The 23,766-nt window shown below is 42.5% G+C and overlaps 2 protein-coding genes across 6 annotated transcripts in view; one reads left to right on the top strand and one right to left on the bottom strand.

The window, feature by feature from the left end:
- The window catches only part of DHCR7 (7-dehydrocholesterol reductase), an 11,782-nt gene extending 7,132 nt beyond the window's left edge, over positions 1–4,650 (bottom strand). Inside the window, exon 1 of one of the 2 annotated variants that reach the window (XM_055721614.1) lies at positions 4,393–4,650. In XM_055721614.1, coding sequence (XP_055577589.1) covers positions 4,393–4,650 — 258 coding nt within the window. Of the gene's footprint in view, positions 1–3,720; positions 3,835–4,392 lie in introns of those variants that run through there. The other variant, XM_055721615.1, reaches the window with a different exon arrangement.
- Positions 4,607–23,766, top strand: NADSYN1 (NAD synthetase 1). Of its 4 annotated transcripts, none has more exons than XM_055721609.1 (21): positions 4,607–4,733; positions 4,877–4,937; positions 5,366–5,482; positions 6,372–6,425; positions 6,812–6,901; positions 7,743–7,794; positions 8,540–8,628; positions 10,111–10,228; positions 11,829–11,960; positions 12,737–12,811; positions 12,987–13,111; positions 13,315–13,363; positions 14,027–14,129; positions 14,803–14,971; positions 15,327–15,462; positions 16,933–17,039; positions 17,837–17,968; positions 18,427–18,496; positions 19,319–19,447; positions 20,173–20,349; positions 23,221–23,766. In XM_055721609.1, the coding sequence occupies exons 1-21, from the start codon at positions 4,649–4,651 to the stop codon at positions 23,272–23,274; spliced, it is 2,124 nt and encodes a 707-aa protein (XP_055577584.1). In that variant the 5' UTR covers positions 4,607–4,648; the 3' UTR covers positions 23,275–23,766. The 4 variants fall into 4 exon arrangements, with proteins under 4 accessions (XP_055577584.1, XP_055577585.1, XP_055577583.1 ...); XM_055721610.1 differs by having other exon boundaries at positions 20,738–23,766; XM_055721608.1 differs by having other exon boundaries at positions 20,707–23,766.

Here is a 23,766-nt window from a genome sequence, read left to right as displayed (position 1 = left end):
TATCTCATGGGACGATAGACTATAAAAGATGTGGAGTACTGTAGCTAACCATTCAGGGGGAAATTTCCTAAAAATTTATAGTTTTGTACTTTTTCAGGCTTTGATGGTACTTTTTCAGGCTTTGATGTTTTAACTGAAACCAGAAACTAGCAGTTATTTCCACTGAAACAGAAATGACCATAAAACACACAGTCAGGGGCCTGAGGACACCAACGGGCCTTCCTGTCCCTGCCAGGCCTGGCCCAGGGCTTCCCTTGACCCCCACGTGTGAGCTGATGGCCTCGGCCTTGCTGGCCCTGTCACCACAGCCCTGCCTGGCTTTCAGGGGACCTGGCCCTGACCTGCGCACTGACTGCCTGGCTTGACCTGCCTCGTCACCGTGAACTTCACTGATCACCTGGACTTGGTTGAACCTGGCCGTAATCTCTGCGCCTGCCCTGCTCACCTCATGGAGGTACTACGGGACTGACAGGCAAGCCCCTGCCTGCAGCCGTGCTATCCCCCCTGAGCTCCCTGCTCCCGGCCCCTTTGCGAGCAGCAGGCACTCACCGCTCCCCGACACGCTCAGAGAAAGGAAGGTCCTTATTCTGGCACCTAGGCAGATCTCAAACACCATCAACCCAGCCACAGGGATAACACGTCACCCTCAGATTCCAAATACGTAGTATGCTACTCTGCAGAAGTCTCCACACTTCAAAAACACCGCTTATTTTCAGAAGTAATCCGCAAAGAAGTCTTATCACTCCCCTTTGCCAACCTGGTTAGGTAGAAATCCTAAGCAAAGAATGCAAGAAGATATACGGGTAGCAGGAAGCTCATGTTATTTACTATTTCCAGTACCATAAGAGCTAACTATCACCCTATCTTCCAGCAGAAACATTGAAGAATATGGTCAGACTTCCAGCTTAGATTTGATCCAGAGGTCTACATCTTTCCAGGTATCAATACGTTCACAACAAGGTTTCTAAAGCAAGTAATGAAACAACCTCAAGAGGAGATTATTGATCACATACAAGAAGAAGAAAGGCAGGACAGGAGATGCACGGTATCAGGGTTATGGAGTGTGGGAGCCTACTCCAGCTGTTTGTGTTGGTTTTACTTTACAACAGTAGTGGAAATTCTTACAAGGAACAGTTATAACACTTTAAGAATTTTACCAAGATAGAAGATGATTCAGGAATCATCAGAATTGGAACTATTTAGGTCACATGAAGCCTTTGACAACATTTAGTCCAACCTTGCCCTTCCTGAGAGCAAGGACAACTTAAAACAGGTCACTCAGTGCCTTGCCCAGTTAATTTTTCAGTATTTCCAAGGATTCTACATGATTTGTCAGTCCTACTGAAACACTGGGCCTCTTTGAGACTCAGAACAGAAAACTTAGGTTGAACATTTTCACAGCGTTTAATTTTAATTTTGTTTTGGATTCTTAAGCAGTCAAATACCCCAGCAACTTGCAGTGCTCAGCATAGTAGATTTCAAAACTCTGCTCCCTCTGCTGAGCACTCATAAAAAGCCTGCATGCAGCTGGCAGAGCCTGGGGTTTTGTGCAAGATACACACAGAGTTCATCATTAATCCTACCAGACAGCGCAGAAACAAGACAATCATCCAATTAGTAAAACTGGGAACTGGCTAGATGTGAAAGGCTGGCATTCAATAGGTTACATATGGGATCCATGTTTTCCTCCTATTTAAAGGCTAATAATTGCCACCAAGTTTTGCCCTTCTACAGAGTAATTTGAGCAACAAGTGCCTGCTTAGGACTACTCCCCTAAACAAATACATCCCAGTCTGACAGACGGCTACTCTGGCAGTAACAAATTCTCAACGTTCAGAACTATTCCCACATCACTTAACAGATGCTAACATTTCTAGATCAAGATTCTCATTGAAATTATACTCCTACTAACTTCTATAAATGCAAGCTTTCTGTTACCCCACTAAACACGCCCGAAATATTGCTTTCCTAAACCCTTAGTGTAACGGGTTGATCATGGCTGGAGGCCAGGTGCCCACCAAAACCGCTCCATCACTCCCCTCCTCAACTGGCCAGGGGAGAGAAAATACAATAAAAGGCTCATGGGTTGAGGTAAGGACAGGGAGAGATCACCCAGCGATTAGTCACAGGCAAAACTGGCTTGACTCAGGGAAATGACCTTAATTTATTACCAATCAAATCAGAATAGGATAATGAGAAGTAAAAGCTAAATCTTAAACCACCTTCCCACAACCCCTGGCCCTTCCTCCTGTGCACAACGTCACTCCCAATTTCTCTACCCGCTCCCCTGGGGCAGTGCAGAGAGATGAGGAATGGGGGCTGTGGTCAGTCCATCACACGGTGTCTCAGTCACTCCTTGCTCCTTACACTCTTCCTCTGCCCTAGCATGGGTCCCTCCCATGGGAGACAGTTCTCCACAAACTTCTCCAATGTGGCTCCTTCCCAGAGGCTTCAGTTCTTTTACATGCTCCGGCATACGTCCCTTCCACAGGCCCAGCCTGCTCCAGCATGGGTCCCTGCGGGGTCACACGTCCTGCCAACAGCCCTGCCCCAGCCCAGGCTCCTCTCTCTAGAGGGCCATAGGCCCTGCCAGAAGCCTGCTCCATTGTGGGCTGCCCACAAGGCTGCTCCTTCAGGCACTGCCGTGCTCTGGTGTGGGGCCCTCTGCTCCTGCACCTGGAGCCCCTCCTGCCTCCTTCCTCACTGACCCTGGTGTCTGCAGAGCTGTGGCTCCCAGGTATTCTCACTCCTACCTCCCAGCTGCAGTTGTACTGGGTTTCCCCTCACCCCTCTTTTAAATACACTATCCCAGAGGTGCTACCACCACTGCCGATGGGCTCAGCCTTGGCCAGCAGCCGGTCCATCTGTGAGCTGGCTGGCATCGGCTCTGTCAGACATGGGGACAGCTCCTGGAAGCTTCTCACAGAAATCACCCCTGTAGTCCCCCTGCTAACAAAAACCTTACTGTGAAACCCAACACACTTAGTCTGCTTCTTAACAAGATCCTGAAGCAAAATTCACAAGTCAACTATCACCTGCACGGTGAACTCCTGAGACTCACTCTTCCTTGAGTCCAAACTTCAGGGCTTAACGATGCAGTCCGGTGTTACTGCTCACACTGCGTTAAAAGAATAACCATGCCAACCACACAGTCATTTGGGAGCTCTCCCCGTTTGGTGCCTGAGCCACCCATCACAGAGTAAAGTTTGCGTATTCAAGCAACAATAATACACATGGGTGATGCTTTTCATCAGCATGCTCTGGACTTATCGAAGAGAACCTCAAACATGTGGAAATGAGGCAAACAACCTACTTTTACATTTTGTCCTACAAAGATAAGGCAGACTGCTGTCCGTTCACATGTATTGTAAAGGAAAACCCCTAGCTAACGTGTGGAGCCCGGCGTTTCACCCAGGAGAGGGGCTGAGGCACGGGCAGCACCCCCCGGGCAGCACCCCCCCACGCCAGCCGCCCCTGCGAGGCACGGCGGGGGCAGCACTGGGAAACGCAAGCCAACCTCGGGGCTCTGGGAGCCCGCATCGAGCCGACAGGACCGCAAACGCTCCCCTCCCACCCCGCTTCGCCCCGGCGCCAGCCCGCTCCTCGCCAGGGCCCAGCACGGCGCTCAGCGAAGCGCCCACCCGCGCACCCGCCCCCCGCGGAGGGGCCCGCCGGTGGGGCGGCAGCCGCCCGCTAACCCGGCGGTCAGGGACCACTTACGAGGCGCGGCTGGCGGTGTCGCCCGGCTGGCGGTGTCGCCCGGCCGGTGCGGCGCTCCTCAGGTGCGGAACTGAGCGGCGCGCCCAGCACCCCCCGGCCGGTGCCCGCGGCGGCCCCGCCCTCCTCAGGGCGGTGCCTCCCCCCGCTGACCAATCCCCGCCGCGCCCCGCGCCCCGCCCCTCCGCGCCTCCCCGCGCTGACCAATCCCCGCCGCGCCCCGCGCTCCGCCGCGCCGCCGCATTGGCGGAGCGCGCTCAACCCATGGGCTGAGGGGCCGGAACGGGCGGAGCGCGGCGCCGGCAGCCGGCTGGGTGCTCGCGGGGCGGGGGAGCGGCGGGACCCGCAAGCGGGGCCGCGCGTTTTGCGCGGAGCGGTTTGTCCGCAGCGGGAGAGTGTAGCTCAGGGCCGGTGCCGTGAGAACACCCGCACGGTAACGGGTGGCCAGAAGGCTTGATTCAGCCACCGCGCGGGAAAGGTGGCGGCAGAGGTCTTGGAAGAAGGAGCTGCTGCCCAAGGAGGCAGCGGAATGAGCCGGGAAGCCCGTTCGCGGGGGTCACGGGAGGGACGCCAGGCGGGGCGGCACTCCGCGCTGCTGCGGACTTTGCGCCCTGAAAGCCGCCCGGGTGGTGCCGGGGCGTGACAACGCGCGGTGCCGGGCGCTGCCCCCGGTACCTGCGGTGCCTGCACGCTGAGCTCGTTCCGAGGGGCTCCTCCGATGCCTGGGGGATGCGCGGCTGCAGGCAGCGGGCAAGGGAATGCCGCCGAGGAGGAGCCACGCCGGGGGCTCGGCGGCCGCTCGTAACGGAACCGGCGTTTGCTCCGCTGCCGGTGCGCCCCGCGGTCGGAGGGGGGCGGGACGTACTGCCGAGCCCCGGCACCGCCCCGGAAGCGGCGGGGACATCGGCGGGGAGGCGGCGGCAGGGCCGCCATGGGCCGAACGGTGACCGTGGCCACCTGCGCCCTCAACCAGTGGGCTCTGGATTTTGAAGGCAACCTGGAGCGGATCTCCCGAAGTGAGTGGGGCGGCGGCAGGAGCGGGCTGGCAGCCTCCGGGCGGCGGGCGAAGCCGTGCCGGCTCCTCGGGGCCCGGCGCCGCGGGCGGGGGCTGCACGGCACGACGCGGCACGGCACGGTCGTTAATTCGGTGCTTTTCCAGGTATCGGCATCGCAAAGAGCAAAGGAGCTCGGTATCGGCTGGGGCCAGAGCTCGAAATCTGGTAAGATCGGTTCGCTGGTTCCGCGTGCGGGCGCGTTCCCGGGCGCGCAGCAGCATCAGCCCCGCGGCACTGCAGCGCCGGGCCGTACTGGCGGCTGGCGGCGCGGAGGAAACGGGGCAGCTGCGAGACCCGGCTCGTTTCTCTTACCTTGGAAACGTGAGAGGTCCGCCCGTAATTCTGGACCTGTTTCAGCGAGTCTTCCTTCGCAGAAACTCGTTTCTCCCAGGCCCGGGCTGCTGCCCTGGGAAGGAGCACCCCGGCGGTGCCACCGGGTTTTTTAAATGCTGTCGGTGGTGGTGGGGGGGTGTTGGTGGCGCTGCTGCTTCATGCTCTGTGTAAATTGCCTGTGCGGACGAGGGGTGCCTTGCCCGAAGTAGTTCTGGTGCCAATTCAGCTGAATTTTGTATTTCTGATGTTTTTGTGCGCAGTGGTTACGGCTGCTCAGATCACTATTATGAGTCTGACACGCTCTTGCATTCCTTTCAAGTTCTGGCAAAGCTTTTGGAGTCTCCAGCTACTCAAGATATTATCTGTGATGTGGGAATGTAAGTTTTTTTGTGTACATGTGACAGAGGGGTAGCGCTTTGGGGACTGCTACCTCTGCCGTGCTTCTGGGGAGTGATGGCTCTGCACCAAACTTTTAAACACATGTTGGGAGCTGCGCTGCTTTGCCTTTGGATTACCATGACTAGGACTGTGGCATGCAAAACGCTTTCTGGAAGGGTAATCCTTTCACAGAGTTCTGGTGGTTGAGTCCTTGAAGAGAGAAATAGGAAAATTGCAGTTATTTATTGGGAGCCTTGATGGCTGGGCCCTATTGCCGTGGGTAGGACATTGTATTATATGCAAAGCAAATTTTGTATAAAGTTTCATATAGGTTTTTGTATAAAATTTTGTATAAAGCAAAGGGCTTTATAAATCGACACTCTCTCAGGATATCCGGGCTGATGTAACTTGCTTTGATTAGCAGACATCTTTAAGCAATATATGTGCATGCCAAAATCACTGTAGCCATTGTAAGTCATGTGCTGACGGTGAAGAGTGATAAATTATAACTGCAGCATTACCATGTACACGTGCTTGTTAGTATTGATATAAATGTGTAAAGCTAGCTTTATTTTGAATTAGCCTGGTAGCATCGTAGGATGTCAGGTTTGATGGAGTTAGCCCAGCCAGGGGGATTCTTCTGTTTCTAGGGCACGTCAGCAATCTGGTAGTAGTTGATATATCTGAGACTGATGGAATGGTCAGTAACTCTGATTTTTGCAAACAACTAGAAGCTAAAACTTGATGTATTGTTTTAATTCTCTTTAGTGATACGATGTAAAAATGTTGTCTTGAAATAGCTTTTGTGCAGTGAAGTCGATTCTGTAGTGCTCTTCTATTTCATTTAATGAGCTTAGCCACTACTATCTTTGCTTCTTATTTTCACAGGCCTGTTCTGCACAGAAACGCTCGCTACAACTGTCGAGTGATCTTTTTAAATAAGTGAGTAGTTCTTCATGGCGTTTTATGAGATAATACATTAGCGTATCCTTTGTGAGATCTGTTGGGCCTTCAAGAAAGATTCTTCAGGGCTGTGTGGTGCAATGGAGTTGTCTTCCTATCTGCAAGATTTTGGAGAGACAATGAATGCTTTCCATTATGTCTTTTTTCTTTCTGAATTTGTAGAAAGTAAATTTCCACCTCTTTCTGAAAGACCCCAGAAAAAAACCCTTAAGTTTGCAAATAGCAACTTTAAAATTATAGTATTTAGTAGTTTTTTAATGTACATCGTGATAGAGAAAAAGATGTGGTATTAATCAGTGTTCTTATTTAGTCTCGTTTGGCTGTACATCAGGCCTTGACTTGCCCCTTCTTTTCTATGTTTTAAGAAAAATTCTTCTGATCAGACCGAAAATATCATTGGCAAATACAGGAAACTACAGGGAACTTAGATGGTTTACCCCGTGGAACAAAGCAAGGTAGGCTGACTACCATTAAAACTGTTTTTAAAACCACAACTTGCTGTTTGCAGCTACAGCAGGAGGACTGAAATCTCTATAGCGATGCTACAGTGCTGCTAGAGGGTTAGCAGCAAGACAGAGTCAGCTCAGCTAGGTGATTGAAGCTCTGTTAGAAAGCTTATTAGGTACAGTCAAACTCTGAATCGCCGAGCTGGAAGGAAAACTGGCTGAACGATCCTGCCACCAGTGTAGTAGTGTTATTTTTTTTTTGTGTCTGCTTTCTAACTGTATGCAGCTCAGGGCTGGAAGAGCCTGTGTTTATGTGCTCATTTGCTGCATCCTGCTCAATATTGAACTGTAAAAAAATGTGAAATGGATGAATACGCTTGATGCTCATCTCTGAGGCCATGTGCTCATCCTGTAGTCAGGGAATGGTTGTAATTTGATGGTCTCGGTAAAGTACTTCTGAGAGCGCCCCTGCACATCTGTCCTCTTAACCCCACTCAGTTCTGGATGAGTTCTGAGTTACTCACGTAGTAATACTGCAAAAGGAGAAACTTTTGTTTGGTATTTGACTTGCATGTTGTGTTCTTTGTTAAGTCTAGTTTATCACTAGGATGGAGTTTACTAGGTTTACCATGCACTTCCAAAGCTAAGTGGGATGTTGCTAGCTTATAATCTTAACATTTCTAATTAATTTCAAATTTTTTTAAAATCTTTTTGAACATACACAGCCCTGTACAAATGCAGTACAATTTCTTTAGTCATTGTTAGAAGGTGAGAGAATGTGGAGATAAGAATCAGTTTTTATGCTGTGATTTACATAACTATGTATTCACAACCTATAAACCTGCTTTAGGCATGTGGAGGAATATTTTCTACCCAGGATAATTCAGGAAGTGACTGGACAGGTACGTTTTGAAAGCATTTTTTTCTTTCCTTTTTAACTTCAGCATCTTCCAGATTTAGCAAATTAATAGAATATGTGGCATAAAACTGTAGTACACCAAATTCTGCTGTTTTTCATGTTGCAGATTCATAGGTTTCAGTGATAGTTCTCGGTTACATGAAATGGGAGCACAATTTAATATTGTTTATGTTATTATTTGGCAGTAAAGCAAGTATATTTTAAATTTGCCCCAGTTACTTGTATATACAGGACCTTGATTGTCTTATTTTGCACAGTTCTGGTACTGAGTTATCTGTGCTTGAGACTAGAAATGAGTATGTGTTTTGAGGTAAAAAAAATAAAATACAAAAATTAATCTCCTTGATTCAGAAGGGTCTAAAATTTAGGTTATTTCCTGCTAAAGCATGAGTGTGCTAGCAAAAGAGAATCTGTTTTGTAGATTGTTTAATTCAAAAGCAGTTGTCCTGCCCTGTCCTGAAGCATTGGATCTGCGTACTACTGAAATTTCAACACAAAGTTTCAGTATGATCCAGAAATGTGCATTTATGGAGTGTTTTTGTTGTTTTTTTTTTAAACTTAAACATTGTATAAAATGAAGGAAGGCGTACTGTGATTGATACTGACTCACTGATTTCACATTAGTGAGTATCCAATTTTTGTATTTTTTTTTTTATTTTTAGTTAACTTTTTGAATTGAATAGACTCTTCTATTATGTATGTGTAAGGATGTTCTTGTTTTTTCTCAGGAAACTGTTCCTTTTGGGGATGCAGTGCTAGCAACCAAAGATACCTGTGTAGGAGCAGAAATATGTGAAGAACTCTGGGCACCGAACAGGTAAAGGAGAAGAAGAAATGAAAAGTAAACTAAAACATACCCTGGACCCATGAAATAAATGTTTGGGAAAATCTGCTTATTCTTCTATGTAGTATATCTTCCAGGAAGTGCCAGTAAGCTAAAATATCATTAGGAGCAATAAATACATCACGGGAAAGATTTCACTAGGCTAGGTGCAGCGTGGCAAAAGACGTTTTAAGTGGTTAAGCTAAATTCATTTGAAACAGAAGGTAGGAGAAAAATACAGAAAAGAAGCATAATGCAGAAGTTGGCCTGAGGAAACAAATGACAGGTAACGGGTGCTTGTTTTCCAGGTACTGTTCAGCTTTAGTTCAACCCGAGGTTGAACTTTCCTCTCTGGATCCACCTCTATAATTTGATCTAGGATCAAAGCAACAAAGTTATTTTGTATCAGTTTGTAGTATTGATTCAGTCTGGTAATAATAATCCCCTATTATTGCCAGTTACTGTACCTAGTCTCAAAAATTTGAGACTACTAGTAGGTCTTTTTGTTTTATTTTATTTATTCTTTTTATCTTCGGCTTTGACCAACTTCTCCAAAGCATTCCACTTCACAGGCAAATTGAGCTCCCTTGTATTTGACAGGCTAGAGTGTAGGCTTCTAGGCAACCTCTTTGAGATGCATACTTAACTTTTTTCTGTTTAGCTGTTAGCTTAATCCTTTTGCTTGATTTTTTTTAACAAGCATCAGACAATGCATAAAGACAATGTGGAAGGAAACTACAAAAGGTCACAAAAGGAAAGCAAAGCCTAGTGCCCTTAAGTAATATTTCTTGTTACTATTCCAGTTCCTCTTACAATTTGAAGTTCTTCCCAAAGACAAGTAAGATCCCATTCACAAAGGTCTAGTGTGGTGTGGGGGTGGAGGTATAGTTGCATGAAAGCTGTTGGAGTTAACAGAAAATAAACAAAATGTTCCCGATGTTTTTACAAATCTCTGTTACAGAATTTCATCTCTTTGTAACTGTGGAAGGTGGGGTATGTTACAAAGATGTGATTTTCTTTTTTTTTTTTAGTAATTCTTTCTTTTGACATTGGAAAAGAAAAAAACAGAAGCCTTCTCTTTGTCATGGTTCTGTTTGCTTATGCTTTTGGATTTACTAATAGAGAAGGAAGATGGGACGACTGATCTCACAAGAGTATCTCCACGTTGCCTTTTCAGACCAAGATTGTCTCGCTCTCTCTTTCTTTGAGACCCAGGCTTCTATAAAGCAGAAAGCACTTCATTTAGAACAGAATGAGCAAAAGCCCTTCTGCCTGCTGTGGCCATTACTGGTCTTTGACAGAAGAGTCAGGCAATGAGAGAAAACAGATGTAGAGTGCTGTCCTTATTTGAGCTAAGACATGCGGAAAGCTGACAGTGACGTAGATGGTTTTATTTGTCCTTGGTTTTAAATGATACCTGCAGTATTCACAGCATAGTAGTGCCAGCTGATTTTTTTCTGCCTTTTGCTTTGACAGCCCTCATATTGAAATGGGACTTGATGGTGTGGAAATTTTCACTAACTCTTCAGGGAGTCACCATGTGTTGCGGAAGGCTCACACCCGGGTGGATTTGGTGAATTCTGCCACAGCAAAGGTATACGGCTTTAAAAATATGTATTTATTTTGTTATGCACGTCAATTTTTTTTTATTATTTTTCAAAACTATCTCCTCTCCTCTGACAGGACAGATAGTGAGTGTGGGGCCTTGACAGTCCTTGTTAGTTTCTTGCTTTCTTACCTATAAATGCTTTCCCTGATTGAATCAACTATAGGGGAAGACCTCTCTGGCTGTGGGACTGTACCTCTCTGGGGCACCCTGCTGTATGCCATGCAGTGCTTCGCACTGTTTCCACCTCTGTGAGCCTAAATGCTGTTTGCTGGTCAGCTCTGTCTGGTCTGTGGAACAGCGAACCAAAGAGAGGCCATTTGGTATTTGTACGGGAATAGGGGAGATACAAACCTACCTGTGTGTGTGGGGCGAGCTGCCAGAAGAAATTTCACATGGGAGCAGGTAGTTCTGCACTGGCATGCCAACTACATCATCTGTCTTTCATGCACATCTATAAAGGAGTCAGAATACCTTACAACAGTTTGGTAACTCCCAGCTCTGAAGGATTTATCTGATGTCCTCCATGTTAATTCCATTAAAAGTTGAAGAAAAAAATACTGTGCTTGTATAATGGATAGAAAATAGTTAATCAGAGTAACGGGCATTCAGTAATTGGAGGCATGAAGTGTTGAATCCATTGCATGCAGAGGATAATCAGCTGAAAGGGTGTTGTTGAATACGCATTCTGCATAAAGGGCAAACAACCAGGGGCTGTGGTTTCTCCCTGTAGTTATTTGTGCCTGAAGTCGCCCCCTTATGCAGTTATGTACGGAATTGGCAGCTCATTGCCACTTGGTAGTTCTGTCAGCAGAGGGAGGTATTTTCCTGGCACAGACAGAACCATCCAAAACTCTTCTGCTTACTTAAAGTAACAATTTCTTTCCCAATCTTTGGGTAAATGCTGGTAACTATACTGGGAAGGGGAAATAGAAATCCGTGTTTAAACTCAGGTTTCATTATTTTTTCCCCTATTAGCTTCTTGCTTAAAATATATTCTATCTTTCTACTTTGAAAGCTCTGTTTATTTTAAAGAAGTGAAGACATTTATTTAGACTATAATCCCGTCTAACAGTGATGGAACAAAAATGAAGTAAGGAATGTACTATGAAAAATGTTTGATTTGTACAGCTTCTTTGTCATTGTATTTTAACATGCTTTGGTTATATTTAACATTATCTGCTCTGTCCTCAGATATCAAAACACAACTTGTGTCATCATCTTCCTGCTTTTCTCAATCTTAATTTAAATTTAGCATTTCAATTGAGAAGTGTAGCCCTCCCTATTTGGGCTAAGGGCATGACTCTTGCTAGTAACACATGACTCCTGCCTTCCGATAGTGTGAAAGGGATAGAGCTCACTTACTGCATTTACTTATGTAATTACATGTTTCTGTCCTGTGTATCACATGCAAAATACTTTTTCATATGACAAGAGAGAGCCCCAGCCATAAATCATTCACGATGTAAAGACAGAAGAAGATTATGAGAAGGACAGGAACAGAAAAATAACATTTTGTCTTAATATTCTGTCAGGTGCTATATTCCTAAAAACATTTTTTTTGACTGCATGTTTGTTTTCCTCATAGAATGGTGGAATATACATTTTAGCTAACCAGAAAGGCTGTGATGGTGATCGTCTGTATTACGATGGCTGTGCCATGATTGCGATGAATGGGGAAACAGTTGCACAAGGATCTCAGTTTTCACTCAATGATGTGGTAATATATTCAACTATAGCTTCTTAGTTACTCCTGAAATTAGTATGGCTACACTTAAGCTCAACATTTATCAGACATTCCAGATCCTAGGTCCGTGTCTCTAGACTAAAAAAGATGTATTTTTACTACACTATTAAACTATATCCAAGGTTTTTCCTAATCAGATTGTCCAGACCTGAGCTACAGTACCCTCTCCTGCTTTTGCAAGCAAGGAAGAGCTGTCACAGTGGAGGAATTTAATGAAAAAGTTGGTGTATGCGATCACTATGTTTAGAAGAGACCCTGTTAACTTATATTCCCTTATCTAAGAACAAAAGGACAAAGATTGCAGTGTTCTAATTACGACCTGGTTTGGCAGACAAAAGATTTGATAGCTTAAGCTTTACTTCAAAAAGCCCTTTCTCAGTAGAGTTGTCATCAGAGCTGTAGGTTTCCTCAAATTATGCACATTCATCTTTCCTAGTATGCCTCTTGCTTTGTCCTCTTGTCCTTTGCCACAACTGATGTTGAACCTTTTGTTCAGCCGTCTGATAAGTGCTGTAGATTTGCTGTGGTTTATGAGTGTCCCCGTGCACTCAGCAAAGCGAATCAGTTGTTCTCGCTTTGTATTGTAAATGATTTTACCGAGTCAGAAATAACTTGGAAAGTGAGTATAAAAGTCTGTATTGAAAAGTGGCGTGCATTCTTCCTCCTCAGCGTTTTTCCTAGTCCAGGTCTGTCAAACATTGTTTATCTGTTTGTGTAGAATCAATCTAATATTGAAAGCCTTTCCATAGGAGGTGCTGGTTGCTACTCTGGACTTGGAGGATGTTCGAAGTTACAGAGCAGAGATTTCATCTCGTAACTTAGCGGTAAGAATTCTTTACAGAGGTTATGTTTGTAAACCCTTGCCAAATTTGACTAGTTATTGAATTTAAAAACTATTTGCATTTTTTGATTTTCACAGTATTCTACAGACCTGATGTTGCATAGATATACGTTACATTAAAATTGATGTCTTCCCAATTCTTCTGTACTGTTGCTTAGGCAAGTAAAGTGAATCCTTATCCCAGAGTAAAAGTGAACTTTGCTCTGTCGGGTTCTGATGATGTAGCTGTACCTACTTGTATGCCAATCCAGTGGAGACATCATAGTCCTGAGGAGGAGATCAGGTAAGCACATACTGAATCTGTTGCTTGAAAGTTATTTTGAATTAGACTGCAAAACCTCAAAAAAAAAAAAAAAAAAAAAGAGATAAGATTCTATTTATATTTAAGTAAAGAAAGTATCTTGTCAGAAGGCGACAGTAAATACATTGACATGCTTAGGTCTTATTCCATAACCCTCCTAGAATAAGCGTATTCTGTAATTTCAGCCTTGGTCCTGCATGTTGGCTTTGGGACTATTTAAGGCGCAGCAAACAGGTAAGAACAACTGGTTTTGTTCTTTGCCTTGGCATACACATCATCTTCTGTGCCATAGGGACAGTACACATTGTGATGTGCTGCTGTTAATGTGAAGAGATGTTAGTCCAAGGTGTAAAGTTTTGAGTTTTTCACTTGGTAGCTCATTCAGGCTTAAAACCTGTATGCAGAATGTGACTTCAGTGTGCTCTTCAGACCTTTACCCTGGGAATCATGCTTTCTTTGAAAGCAACATTCAAGGTTACTTCATAAAGGGAATTTCTTTTTCCTTGAAACACATCTTTTTCAGTAAGGAGAACATTTTAATGGCATACTGGAGATGTTTAAAATAAGCAGAGTGACATGAACTACTAATCTAATAGTGAAATAGGTATGAAAAATTTTATCCTTTTTATGAGCTCTTCTGTCTTACTGTAGAGTGTAGACATACCGAAGGTTTTTCTAGCCAAGGGGTTTATACTGACTACTTATTTCATTATCCAGTCGATGAGAGTTTAAGAGGGTTTGCTAGGCTTGGTTTTTTTGTTTGGTTTTGCCGAGCAGAACATAAGCAGGCTTGAACAATGCATATGTAATTCTTTTATGAGAGTATGTTTCTGAATGGTACAATATGTTTTTTTCTAATTTTGCTATTTGGAACATCTTCCTTGCTCTATTTTCAAGGCAGGATTTCTCCTACCTCTTAGTGGTGGAATTGACAGCTCTGCTACAGCTTGCATAGTGTACTCTATGTGTCGCCAGGTTTGCCTGGCAGTCAAGAATGGAAGTAAGTAGATACACATGTCTAGCGAGCCATGCTCACTAATGGTTATGGACAGGTTAGTATTAGCTGGATGCAATAGATGCAAGAGGTTGTTAATGGTAGACTCTTGCCTAGTTGTTCTCATGGAATCCTTTGTATCTCTTCAGAAATTTCGATAAAAATGTGTGTCCAGGTTTCAGGTTATTTGAATTGGCTTGATAGTTTTCATTTTGTGTTAAGAATCGGGTGTGGAACACAAAACTACTTTCTCCTTAGAATATTATTCATAATCTTGGCTGGTGTAGTTTTGAGGTTTGAGTTTATCATGAGAATTTTCTCCTGTTAAATTCAGCACTACAAAGCATGGTTAGGCATGGTTCAAGCTCTTAAACTGGCTTTAAGTAGACTATATTCATTTAGGTAAGCCTTTGTATATACTGGATCATATTTTCTATGAAGTTTCTTTAAGTTTTAGAACAAAAGAGTTTAATATTTCTGTGCTCAATATTAGGAGCAAGATCAGTAATTCTTTTATTTGATACATGAAAATATCTCTGGGGAGTTAGATGATGGAGTCATTTGTGAGGGGCAGGGTAAAGCTAAATTGGAATACAAGAAATGTACAATATATTTGCATATCCTGGGTAGCAGGCATGCAACAATTTCTGCTCGTTTGTTTCTTTTGCTTTGTCCTCAGATGCAGATGTGCTGGCTGATGCGCGCAGGATTGTGAATGATGAGACCTATGTCCCTGAGGATCCTCGAGAATTTTGCAAGCGGGTCTTTACCACTTGCTACATGGCTAGTGAGAACTCCTGCCAGGATACTTGCAACAGGGCTAAACTTCTGGCTGAGCAAATAGGCAGGTACAAGTCGAGAAGTGCTGGGAAAAAATGTCGTGTTCTGGCAAAGACTTTCATATAAAACTTTTGGACTTTAAAATGGGAAAAAATAGGAGAGGAATAGTAGGTGTGTTAATAGGAGTATTACAGACATTATTATTGAAGTGTTTAAATGTGAGGCAAGCTTAGAAGCATTTGGTGAAGGACATGGAAATTTGGAAACAGGCTCTGGAAAGTGTATTCTTTCCTACATTTGTTCATACCAGATCTGAGCTGCTAGCAGCCTTAAAATGTCATTTTGTGTTGGTTGCTTTTTTTAATGCAATTTTATATAGCCAGATTGTGCTAGCTGAGTCACTTCTGTTTGAATTCTTCTCAGTTATCACATCAATCTGAACATAGATGCAGCTGTGAAAGCTCTTTTGGGAATTTTCAGCATGGTGACAGGTCGAACTCCCTGTTTTTCTGTCTATGGAGGGAGCAGCAGGGAAAACACGGCACTCCAGAATGTGCAGGTATGTTTCCTGTAGGCTGAATGAGGTCAGACCCATTTGTTTCTTGGATTATTTTGAAAGAATAGAAAATGATAAAGTAGCAAGGGGGCCTTTCATTTGTATTGCTGTGAAAACCTGAACTTGTGGTGTGTCCACAACATGGGCTTCCAGTAAATAGTTGTCTGCAGCAGGAGTCTACAATCCCATGTTACTCAGCATACCGAGATAATTATTGTTTGTGACTTTTATAGGATGGTCATAAAGAAATAATACACACGTGTATTCCATCAATAGCATTGGTCTAGATGCTGTTTAGAAAAGCATCCCAGCAGCAAGGTGCCAGGTCAGGAAAATGAGTAGCAAAGTATTCTAATAGACAAGTGTGATTCCAGTAAGATTGTGGCATGTCAGGGCTCAAAAATATTGCTGATAGTGTACTAGACTTTCCTCTGGTGAATGTTCACAGCCTTTAAAAGGCTCTGTGTGAGGTGTCAAGCTTACCCATTCCAACTCCTTGATGCTCTCGGTTTTAGAATGTGGAATTTATTTTTTTTTTACGTGAGGAGGTATTTAACCTTCAATAGGCTTATAAAATGCAGCTTAAATACACATTTCCGGTTATGCATTTTCATTGTGTCGGAACAGATTGGTTCTGTGCCTGAGTAGTGCTGGTGTACATATCCTATAGAGTCACAGAAAACTTAGGTCCCTAGTGACTTCTAGTCCCTGGCTCCAGTTGTACCTTTCGTTATCTTGATAGCTTTCTTCTTGGCCTGTTCTTAAAAGCTTCCAACCCAATAAGAAACTCTGTTTTAATTCTGGCTAAATGTTGATTGTTGTGTTTGATAGTTTTTGTTAGCTGAGGACTTGATCTTTCTTCCCCTGCTGTTATTGGAGAAATCCAGCTGTCTCCTCTGGAAGCAAACAGTGAATCCTTGGTCAGCTTTTTGGCGATGGGATAGGCATTAGTCACAGAGAAGTGTGGCGATTTGCTTAACGCCACATGCAGTTGTGGGTAGAGCTGGAGGCTAAATCTCAGGTCTGTTTGGTATTGTTACCATCCTTAGAAAAAGTTGAGTTTCGGAGTGGGGACAAAAGCATAGAGAACTTTTTACAAATTTTATGTAAATAAATGCCTTTAGTCTAATATTCCATAAAAGTGTGTGGTAGACAGATGGTTCATCTGCATACTTCGTGGATCCATATTAGTGCTTGTAGGAGGTAGAAAATGGCAACTACTCCCCATAATGCAATTCAGAGTAGAATAAACTTGCTCAGTCATGTAAGTCTGTGGGAGTGGCAGGTAGTAAACCTAGCTTTCCTCTGTGCGTTTGGCATCTTCTCCACAAGACCATACTTCTCACAGTAACACTTTCCCTCTGGCATGATGTTCTTTATGGGTTTATTTACAGAACTGATTAATAAAAGCAACTGGGGAGAAATTAACTGTGCTCTGTAAATTTGCTTTTTTTTTTTTATTTTGCTTTGCAGGCTAGAATAAGAATGGTCCTTGCCTACCTGTTTGCTCAGCTGACACTTTGGACTCGTGGGATGCCAGGGGGACTCCTAGTGCTAGGGTCAGCCAATGTGGATGAAAGGTTGGTGAAAGTTAGGAATGTAAAACCAGGTGAACTGGGAACAGGTCACTGAATTTCCTTGCAACTCTACCAAATCCCAGTGTAGATCATTACTCAGAAGAGGTAACAAGCTAAGAATATACCAATAGCTGTAGAATTAATGAAAACAGTTGAACCTGCCTGAATGGAAAATTGTGTATTTTTCAGAAGTTTAACAAAAGTATTGTCTTTGGTTCTCCAATAAAATGCTGTTCCATAGATGTTTACAGTAGAGCTCGCCTGTACAGTTACGAGCTTAACCTTCCAGTCTGTTGTTTGCTGTGTTTTCAATTACTGTATTAGGAATGAAGTTGTGAAATTTGAGTTGAAAAACAGGTTTTAAAAATCCAGAGTACTGTTATTAGAGCCAACTATTTGAAGATTAAAGCAATCCCCATAAGATTATGGGATTAATCTCTCAAACTGTGAAAGTAGCGTGTGCTGATTCTGTGGAGTGTTTGGGCATTTGTTTTTTTAATTGGTCAGGACAATATTTTAATTGTTTTGCATCAGATGTGTTACCTTAACATGGGCAGTTCTGCAGTGCTTCATAATTTCTTAAAAAACAGTCTTCCTTCTCCTGGCAAATTCATGGCTTTAGGGTAGCCCCATTGCAGCTGAATATGTTTGTCCCTTGTGTATAAATATATTAACAATATGCAGTCTGTTTCTTCATGTCTTTATACCACAGATACATTGTCTATAGTATAAAGGATTATATATTATACTAACGTTACATTATTCTTTACTGTTACTATATAAAATTCTCTCTTGCTTAGTCTCCGAGGTTACTTGACAAAATATGATTGCTCAAGTGCTGATATCAATCCCATTGGCGGAATCAGCAAGACTGATTTGAGGAACTTCATACAATATTGTATTGAAAATTTTCAGCTCACTGCCCTCAGAAGGTGAGTAGTGAAGCAGTAGTATTTGGTGACTGTATTTGTATGCAGCATATTGTAGACTTCATAGTTTGGGTTTCTCAGCTAACAGAGCTGAGCTGCAGTAATATTGCAAAAGTTAATAAAGAAAAGTATTCTGCACATCCCTCTGTTTTTGAATGATTGTGTAGGCTTACGCAATGTAAATTGCTGGGTGCTGAAAATGCCGCCAGTCTCAAAAGTTACTGCATACAAGCGTTTGTGGTGTTAATTCCACTGAAGGAACTGTTTGAACTGGATGCTTTATTTTTTTGTTATAAAGTGTCGCTTTTTAAACCTGGAACAAGTTGAAAGTATGATTTCTTCAGAGTTTTTTAGCCCTTTAGAGTTTTGAATAAAGCACTTAATTTTTATCATACCAGACTGTTAACTAGTACTCATGAGGCTGGATAGAATTAATGTTTTGTTGGTTTTTTTTTTTACAGCATCATGTCAGCTCCACCCACTGCGGAGTTAGAGCCTCTGGTGGATGGACAAGTGACTCAAACTGATGAGGTAATGGGCAGTGACTTTAAAATGTTCTGGTAAGCTTTATCCCAAAGTTTGGTTTCTGTCCAGGAACTACTGTTTGCTCTTGTATATATCCATGCTTGCTGACAAGCATGTTATACATGGTCTTAAAGCTGCTAACAAGGCACTAGTATCCCATACCAGCCTTATCCATGTTGAAAACAGTTTCCAAAACACCAGATTAACTTCTTTTGAATTATTTTATGTTTTGAGCACTTAGAAGGATGGGTGTTCTGAAATTCCCTTTGTTTTTTAAAGTTTCTTATTTCTTAATATCAAAAGGGGGTCAGTCAGGGCCTTACTGCTATTGAAATGACTGGTGGCAAAGCCCTTCCTCTTGTCCCTGTGCCTGTCTCTTTGCTAGCCACCTGGATAAGAGAGGACTGGTAAGCCTAAACCTCCAAGGGCTGTTGGATGTTTAACTGTAGGGTGTTGTAAAACTCTTTATGATAAAGCAAAGGGTTGCTGAACTAGAATTAATGTTTGTTGGGTTTTTTTTTCATTTGGCCTTACCTTACTGATACACACTACATTTAAGGGAAAGTGAACAAGTATTTCTCAGGAAAGAAATGTTTTCATTGGCCAAATCAAATACATTCATAGAAGAATTTCAAATCTCATTTCAGAGAGATTAAATTCCCCCCCGCCCCCTACTCAAAATTACTCTCTCTTTGTCTTTTTTATCATTTGCAATTTAATTTTGGTGTTTCTTTGATTAAACTGGGTTATTGTAATTGCTCCATGAAACCAGTAATTAAAATTTGTGTAGTTAATATTTTCAGTGACTTTCCGTGTGTTTGATTTCAGGCAGATATGGGGATGACATACGCAGAGCTCTCAGTCTATGGCAAATTAAGAAAAATTGCAAAGGCTGGACCATACAGTATGTTCTGTAAGCTGATTAATATGTGGAAGGAAATCTGTTCTCCAAGAGAGGTATTATACAAAAAAAAAAATCAAATCATGCAATGTCTTCACCAAAATAGAGTATGTCTGAAGAAAAGTCGAGTAGAGTTCCCTTTAACTGAAGGGGACAGTGAATTATTCTGTGTTTAGAGATTATTCTACAACTGTAGCAGAATATGCTGGAAAAACTGGTATGCATCTCTAAAATTAAAGGAGCTTGTTGTCTGTGTTGCAAACTGTTAGAACGGTAATTGGGTAATTTGAAAACAATTACTTCAGAACTATACCTTCAGGGCAAAATTATTCTCTGAAATATACATGGCTAACTACTCTTGAAGCCTTTGGTTATGTATTCTGAGACAGAAAATGGCTCTTGCTTTGAAAGAATATGTATGCTGAAGAGGTATCAGCTTTGCTGTTACGCAGTTCTTGCCTTCTTGCATAAGAAGTGCGTAAAGGAAAAAGTTCAGATTGTTACCTGAATTGCAGAGGCCAGTGCTTACTGTTAGATTTCTTACAAGGCACTTCTTCACTGGTAAATAATAGAGACCGAGGTAGTGTCTGAAAATGGTCTTAAATGCCTCCCACAAGTGGGGTCATCCATGGTGATTCATACTAGTAGTGGTCGATACTTTCTATAAATGTTAATGTGGATGTGTAAAGCTAGAACACAGTCTCCAAAATACTGTTCTCCTCTAAATTTTTAAATACTAAGGAACTTCATCTGAATAAAAGCTATATTCTTTGTACACCAGGTGGCATCAAAGGTTAAGCATTTCTTCAGGATGTATTCTGTTAACAGACATAAAATGACCACTCTGACTCCTTCCTACCACGCTGAAAACTACAGTCCAGATGACAACCGATTTGACCTCAGGCCTTTCCTTTATAATACTACATGGTCCTGGCAATTCAGGTGCATAGATGAACAGGTAAATGTCCTCTACTTCATGATTGGTTTTATATTTAGAGTCCTTGCAATGGGACTCTAGTTCCAGTGAGTCTCCAGCAGAAGACAGATTACCATATAGGATGATAATTATTACAGAAATAACTTGTGATCATTTTTTTCACATAACTGTGAGGCTAAGAGTTCTCAGGTTTCAGTGTAGGCTGGCTTGTTTTTTTTTTTCATTGTTAAATACAACTTGTCATATTGTTGTGAAAGTAAGAAAAAAAACAAAAAAGAAAATATATGTACTGAAGCCAGAAACTAATACGTATACCCATATTCATGAAGTCTTGTGCTAATGCGGAGAACAAGCTTATGTGTTTCGGTTTCATTTCAGGACTTGTCTGAAGGGATCTGTTTAATTGCAGGATTAAGGCTTGACCTACATCTGCGTGGGAAAAGCCAGTAAGCGGCAGCAGTTCATTGTGAATGCTTCTCCCACCTACATCTGCAACAGTTCCTTTTTTGAACCTCAAGTCAGTTGACTCACAAATATGTGTTTGCTCAAATACAGCAACATTAATGGTACAGTGCTTAGTTTGAGCACTGTGAGGTGTGGAGGGGCTCAAGCAACTATTGGAACCATGCTTAACATTTTGTAGTTTTTAGTCACACCTTTTGACGTTATTTTAATGCATTTTTCTGATATTAAGTGCTGGGCTTAAGAATTTTAGCACCTTGAAGTTTTCTGTGCCAGAGACTTTACACCTCAGTTGCTTTTAAGAATATGTTTATATATGTAATAAAATATTAATTCCCTCGTCTCAGAAATGCCAGACATGCTGTAATAGTGTTTTACTACGTTGAAACTTAGGATAAAAGCTACCACGTGCAGTGCTTTTTTGTAGGTCTGCATGGTGGGGTTTTTTCCATCATTTTGGACTTTTTCCCTCTCAAGTCCAGGACAAAAGTTCTTTTGGCTTCAGTGTTGGTTAAAATATTTTTGTAGGGTTTGGACCAAAATGTAATTATTTTATGCTTACAGTAAATGCGATTAAGATCTTCTAATGATCCAGGATATTGTTGTACTCTTTAAGTAGATTTGTTTGTAATGGCAGTTGTGCTATGCAAGGGTACTAGCCATTGCAATTTACTTTGGAAAGCTGGGAGTCGACTTTGGGGAAGAATCTTTTATGTAGGCAACAGTAACCTGAACTGATTAAGTTCAGCAGTAACCTGAACTGATAACCGATTGTTACGGATAGCTTTTTGCAGGACTGGAAAATAATGACTTGCAAGTAGAGACTGCCCTATTCAAGAAAGGAAGTACTGTAAGGGTTTCCGTGTACTGTGCGTGTTCAGCACAATTGTAATTCTGAAGACAATCACTCTCTAGGACAACGTCTCACTGATAATTATGCTCCTGGGAGTTAAGTGGCACTTAAGGTTTTTCTGGCATAGGAACAGGACTGTGAAAATAAGGCATAAACTCTAAATGACATAAACCCCACCTTTAGTTAGGTAATGCCAGGTTTTCCTGTAGGAGAGTCATGTTACAGCCTGAGCTCGTTTCTGAAGGGAAATGGTTTGAAGTGCTAATGGTGGAGAAATCTGTTGGATTTGTGGAAAGGACTTTTCTACTTCAGATGTTTGTAGTGTAGTGAAGCCAATGTAGTTATCCGCTGTTTTAAGTGCAAAACTCCCTCTGTATCTGCTGCAGAAGGAACAGGAGTAAGAGGAAGTTGAGATCATAGTGCTTGCTGGGAATTGCTGGATTTGCCCTTGGAGTCTTAATGTCATTTGGCTCTAGCTGAAGGTTCCACCTGGGTGATAAAATTTCTAGTGGTTTAGAGCAACCTAGGAACTCCAGTAGCACTGTCTAGCTTCTGCCTTTGATTTTAGGATGTGTGGTCAAAGTATGTGTGTTAAGGTAAAGGGCGTGTGGTGAGAGCATGTGCTTCAACTGTTTCTAGGTGCCAAAATGTTTGTTGGGATTTTAATAGCTGGCATAATTTGAAGGAACTGTGACACAGCTCAGAAGAAAGCTGGCACACCTACCCGCAAGGATTAGGTATCTGCAGTCTGTCCTCTGCTTTGTCCAGTGCTTACTGGTCGTACCACAAGATCAGCTGCATTTGGTCAAACCAAAAGATTTATCAACCTGAGTATCATTGTGTGTCTCTTGTGAACAGTAGCAGATGCTGAAGAAAGAACACAAGAACAGGGAATTTATAATAAGACCTTCCCTATATATCCCCATAGATTTGAGGCATGTAGAACTGAATTTTCTAGAGTTAGAGATAACGTGCAGAACATTGTGTTTAGTTTGTGCTTTTGGGTCTACCCTCCCAAGAGTTTGTAGAATCTAAGTAACAGCTTAGCTTAATATAAGGTAATTGCTTTTCTTACATTTTAAGAACAGTGAAGGTCGGTTTCATGAAATTGTGTATATGTGCATGAAAAGCATTTCTTTCCTGTGTTCATTTTAATTATTCTAGGTTCTCAGTTACGGGCAGGGTTCCAAGTTACAGCCTGATCTGATCTGATCTGACAGCTGGCACTGAAAGAGGCAGTCTTGCCTCCCTGTCTCTCCTGGCTTCTGAGATGGCTTTGGTGCTTCTCTCACTCCTTGGTCAGCCAACTGAAGTCACCAAACTGACAAAAAACTAGGAAGTGATGGGAGCATGGAGCTGGGGGGAGGTTAAAGGGGATGGGTGGGAAGAAAGTTTGACCTTCTCTTTTGACTGCAACTAACACCTTGTTTGGCTCAGTTGTCCCTTAGAGCATATCGTGCAGCCAGCTGCTGGTAAATCTGGGCTCTATACTGTTTTGCGATGGAAGTCTGAGAAGGTGGGAGACTTTAAATACGAATGAATTTTTACTACTGAATCAGTTTCCTTTTAACTTCCAGGTGTCTAAGCTAGAAAAAAAGGAAGGAATTTCTCTAGTCGAAGACGTGGACTGATTTGCTATCTTGTTTAACTGTGGTAATTAATTTGCTCAACCAAATGTTCGAAACTGGAGTGTACTGTGATGAGGAGCCGAGGTGACCGAAACAATTGTTGAGATGACCATTGTAAACGGTAGTTGTCATCAAGTCCTGGGTTTTTTTGTTTTGCTTGATGTTTCTTATTTGCCTATTTTTTTTAATTGGCTCCCTGTTTTGTTCCAAATATACTTAAACCATAGTTTGGCTAAGGAATAATTTCTTAAGTCTTTTCTTCAACTACTTGAGTTAATTGCCTTTAGTTGAAAATATTTGGATAAGCCCATAAATCATAAATAAATGCAGGTAGTCTTTTGTGAAAGTGAATACACATATTAAGTTTGGTTCTAATAATTGGGATATGAATTTTGAGTAACACTCAGCTGAAAGTATAAGATTTTAACAGTTCTGGCATGTGCTGTTGAGGGAAAAACTTGTTTTATTTTGCAATAAACTTGTGATTCTATAATA

Source organism: Falco cherrug, chromosome 10 (assembly GCF_023634085.1).
Source record: "Falco cherrug isolate bFalChe1 chromosome 10, bFalChe1.pri, whole genome shotgun sequence".
Classification (NCBI taxonomy): domain Eukaryota; kingdom Metazoa; phylum Chordata; class Aves; order Falconiformes; family Falconidae; genus Falco; species Falco cherrug.
This window is presented reverse-complemented; position numbering and strand designations above follow the sequence as displayed.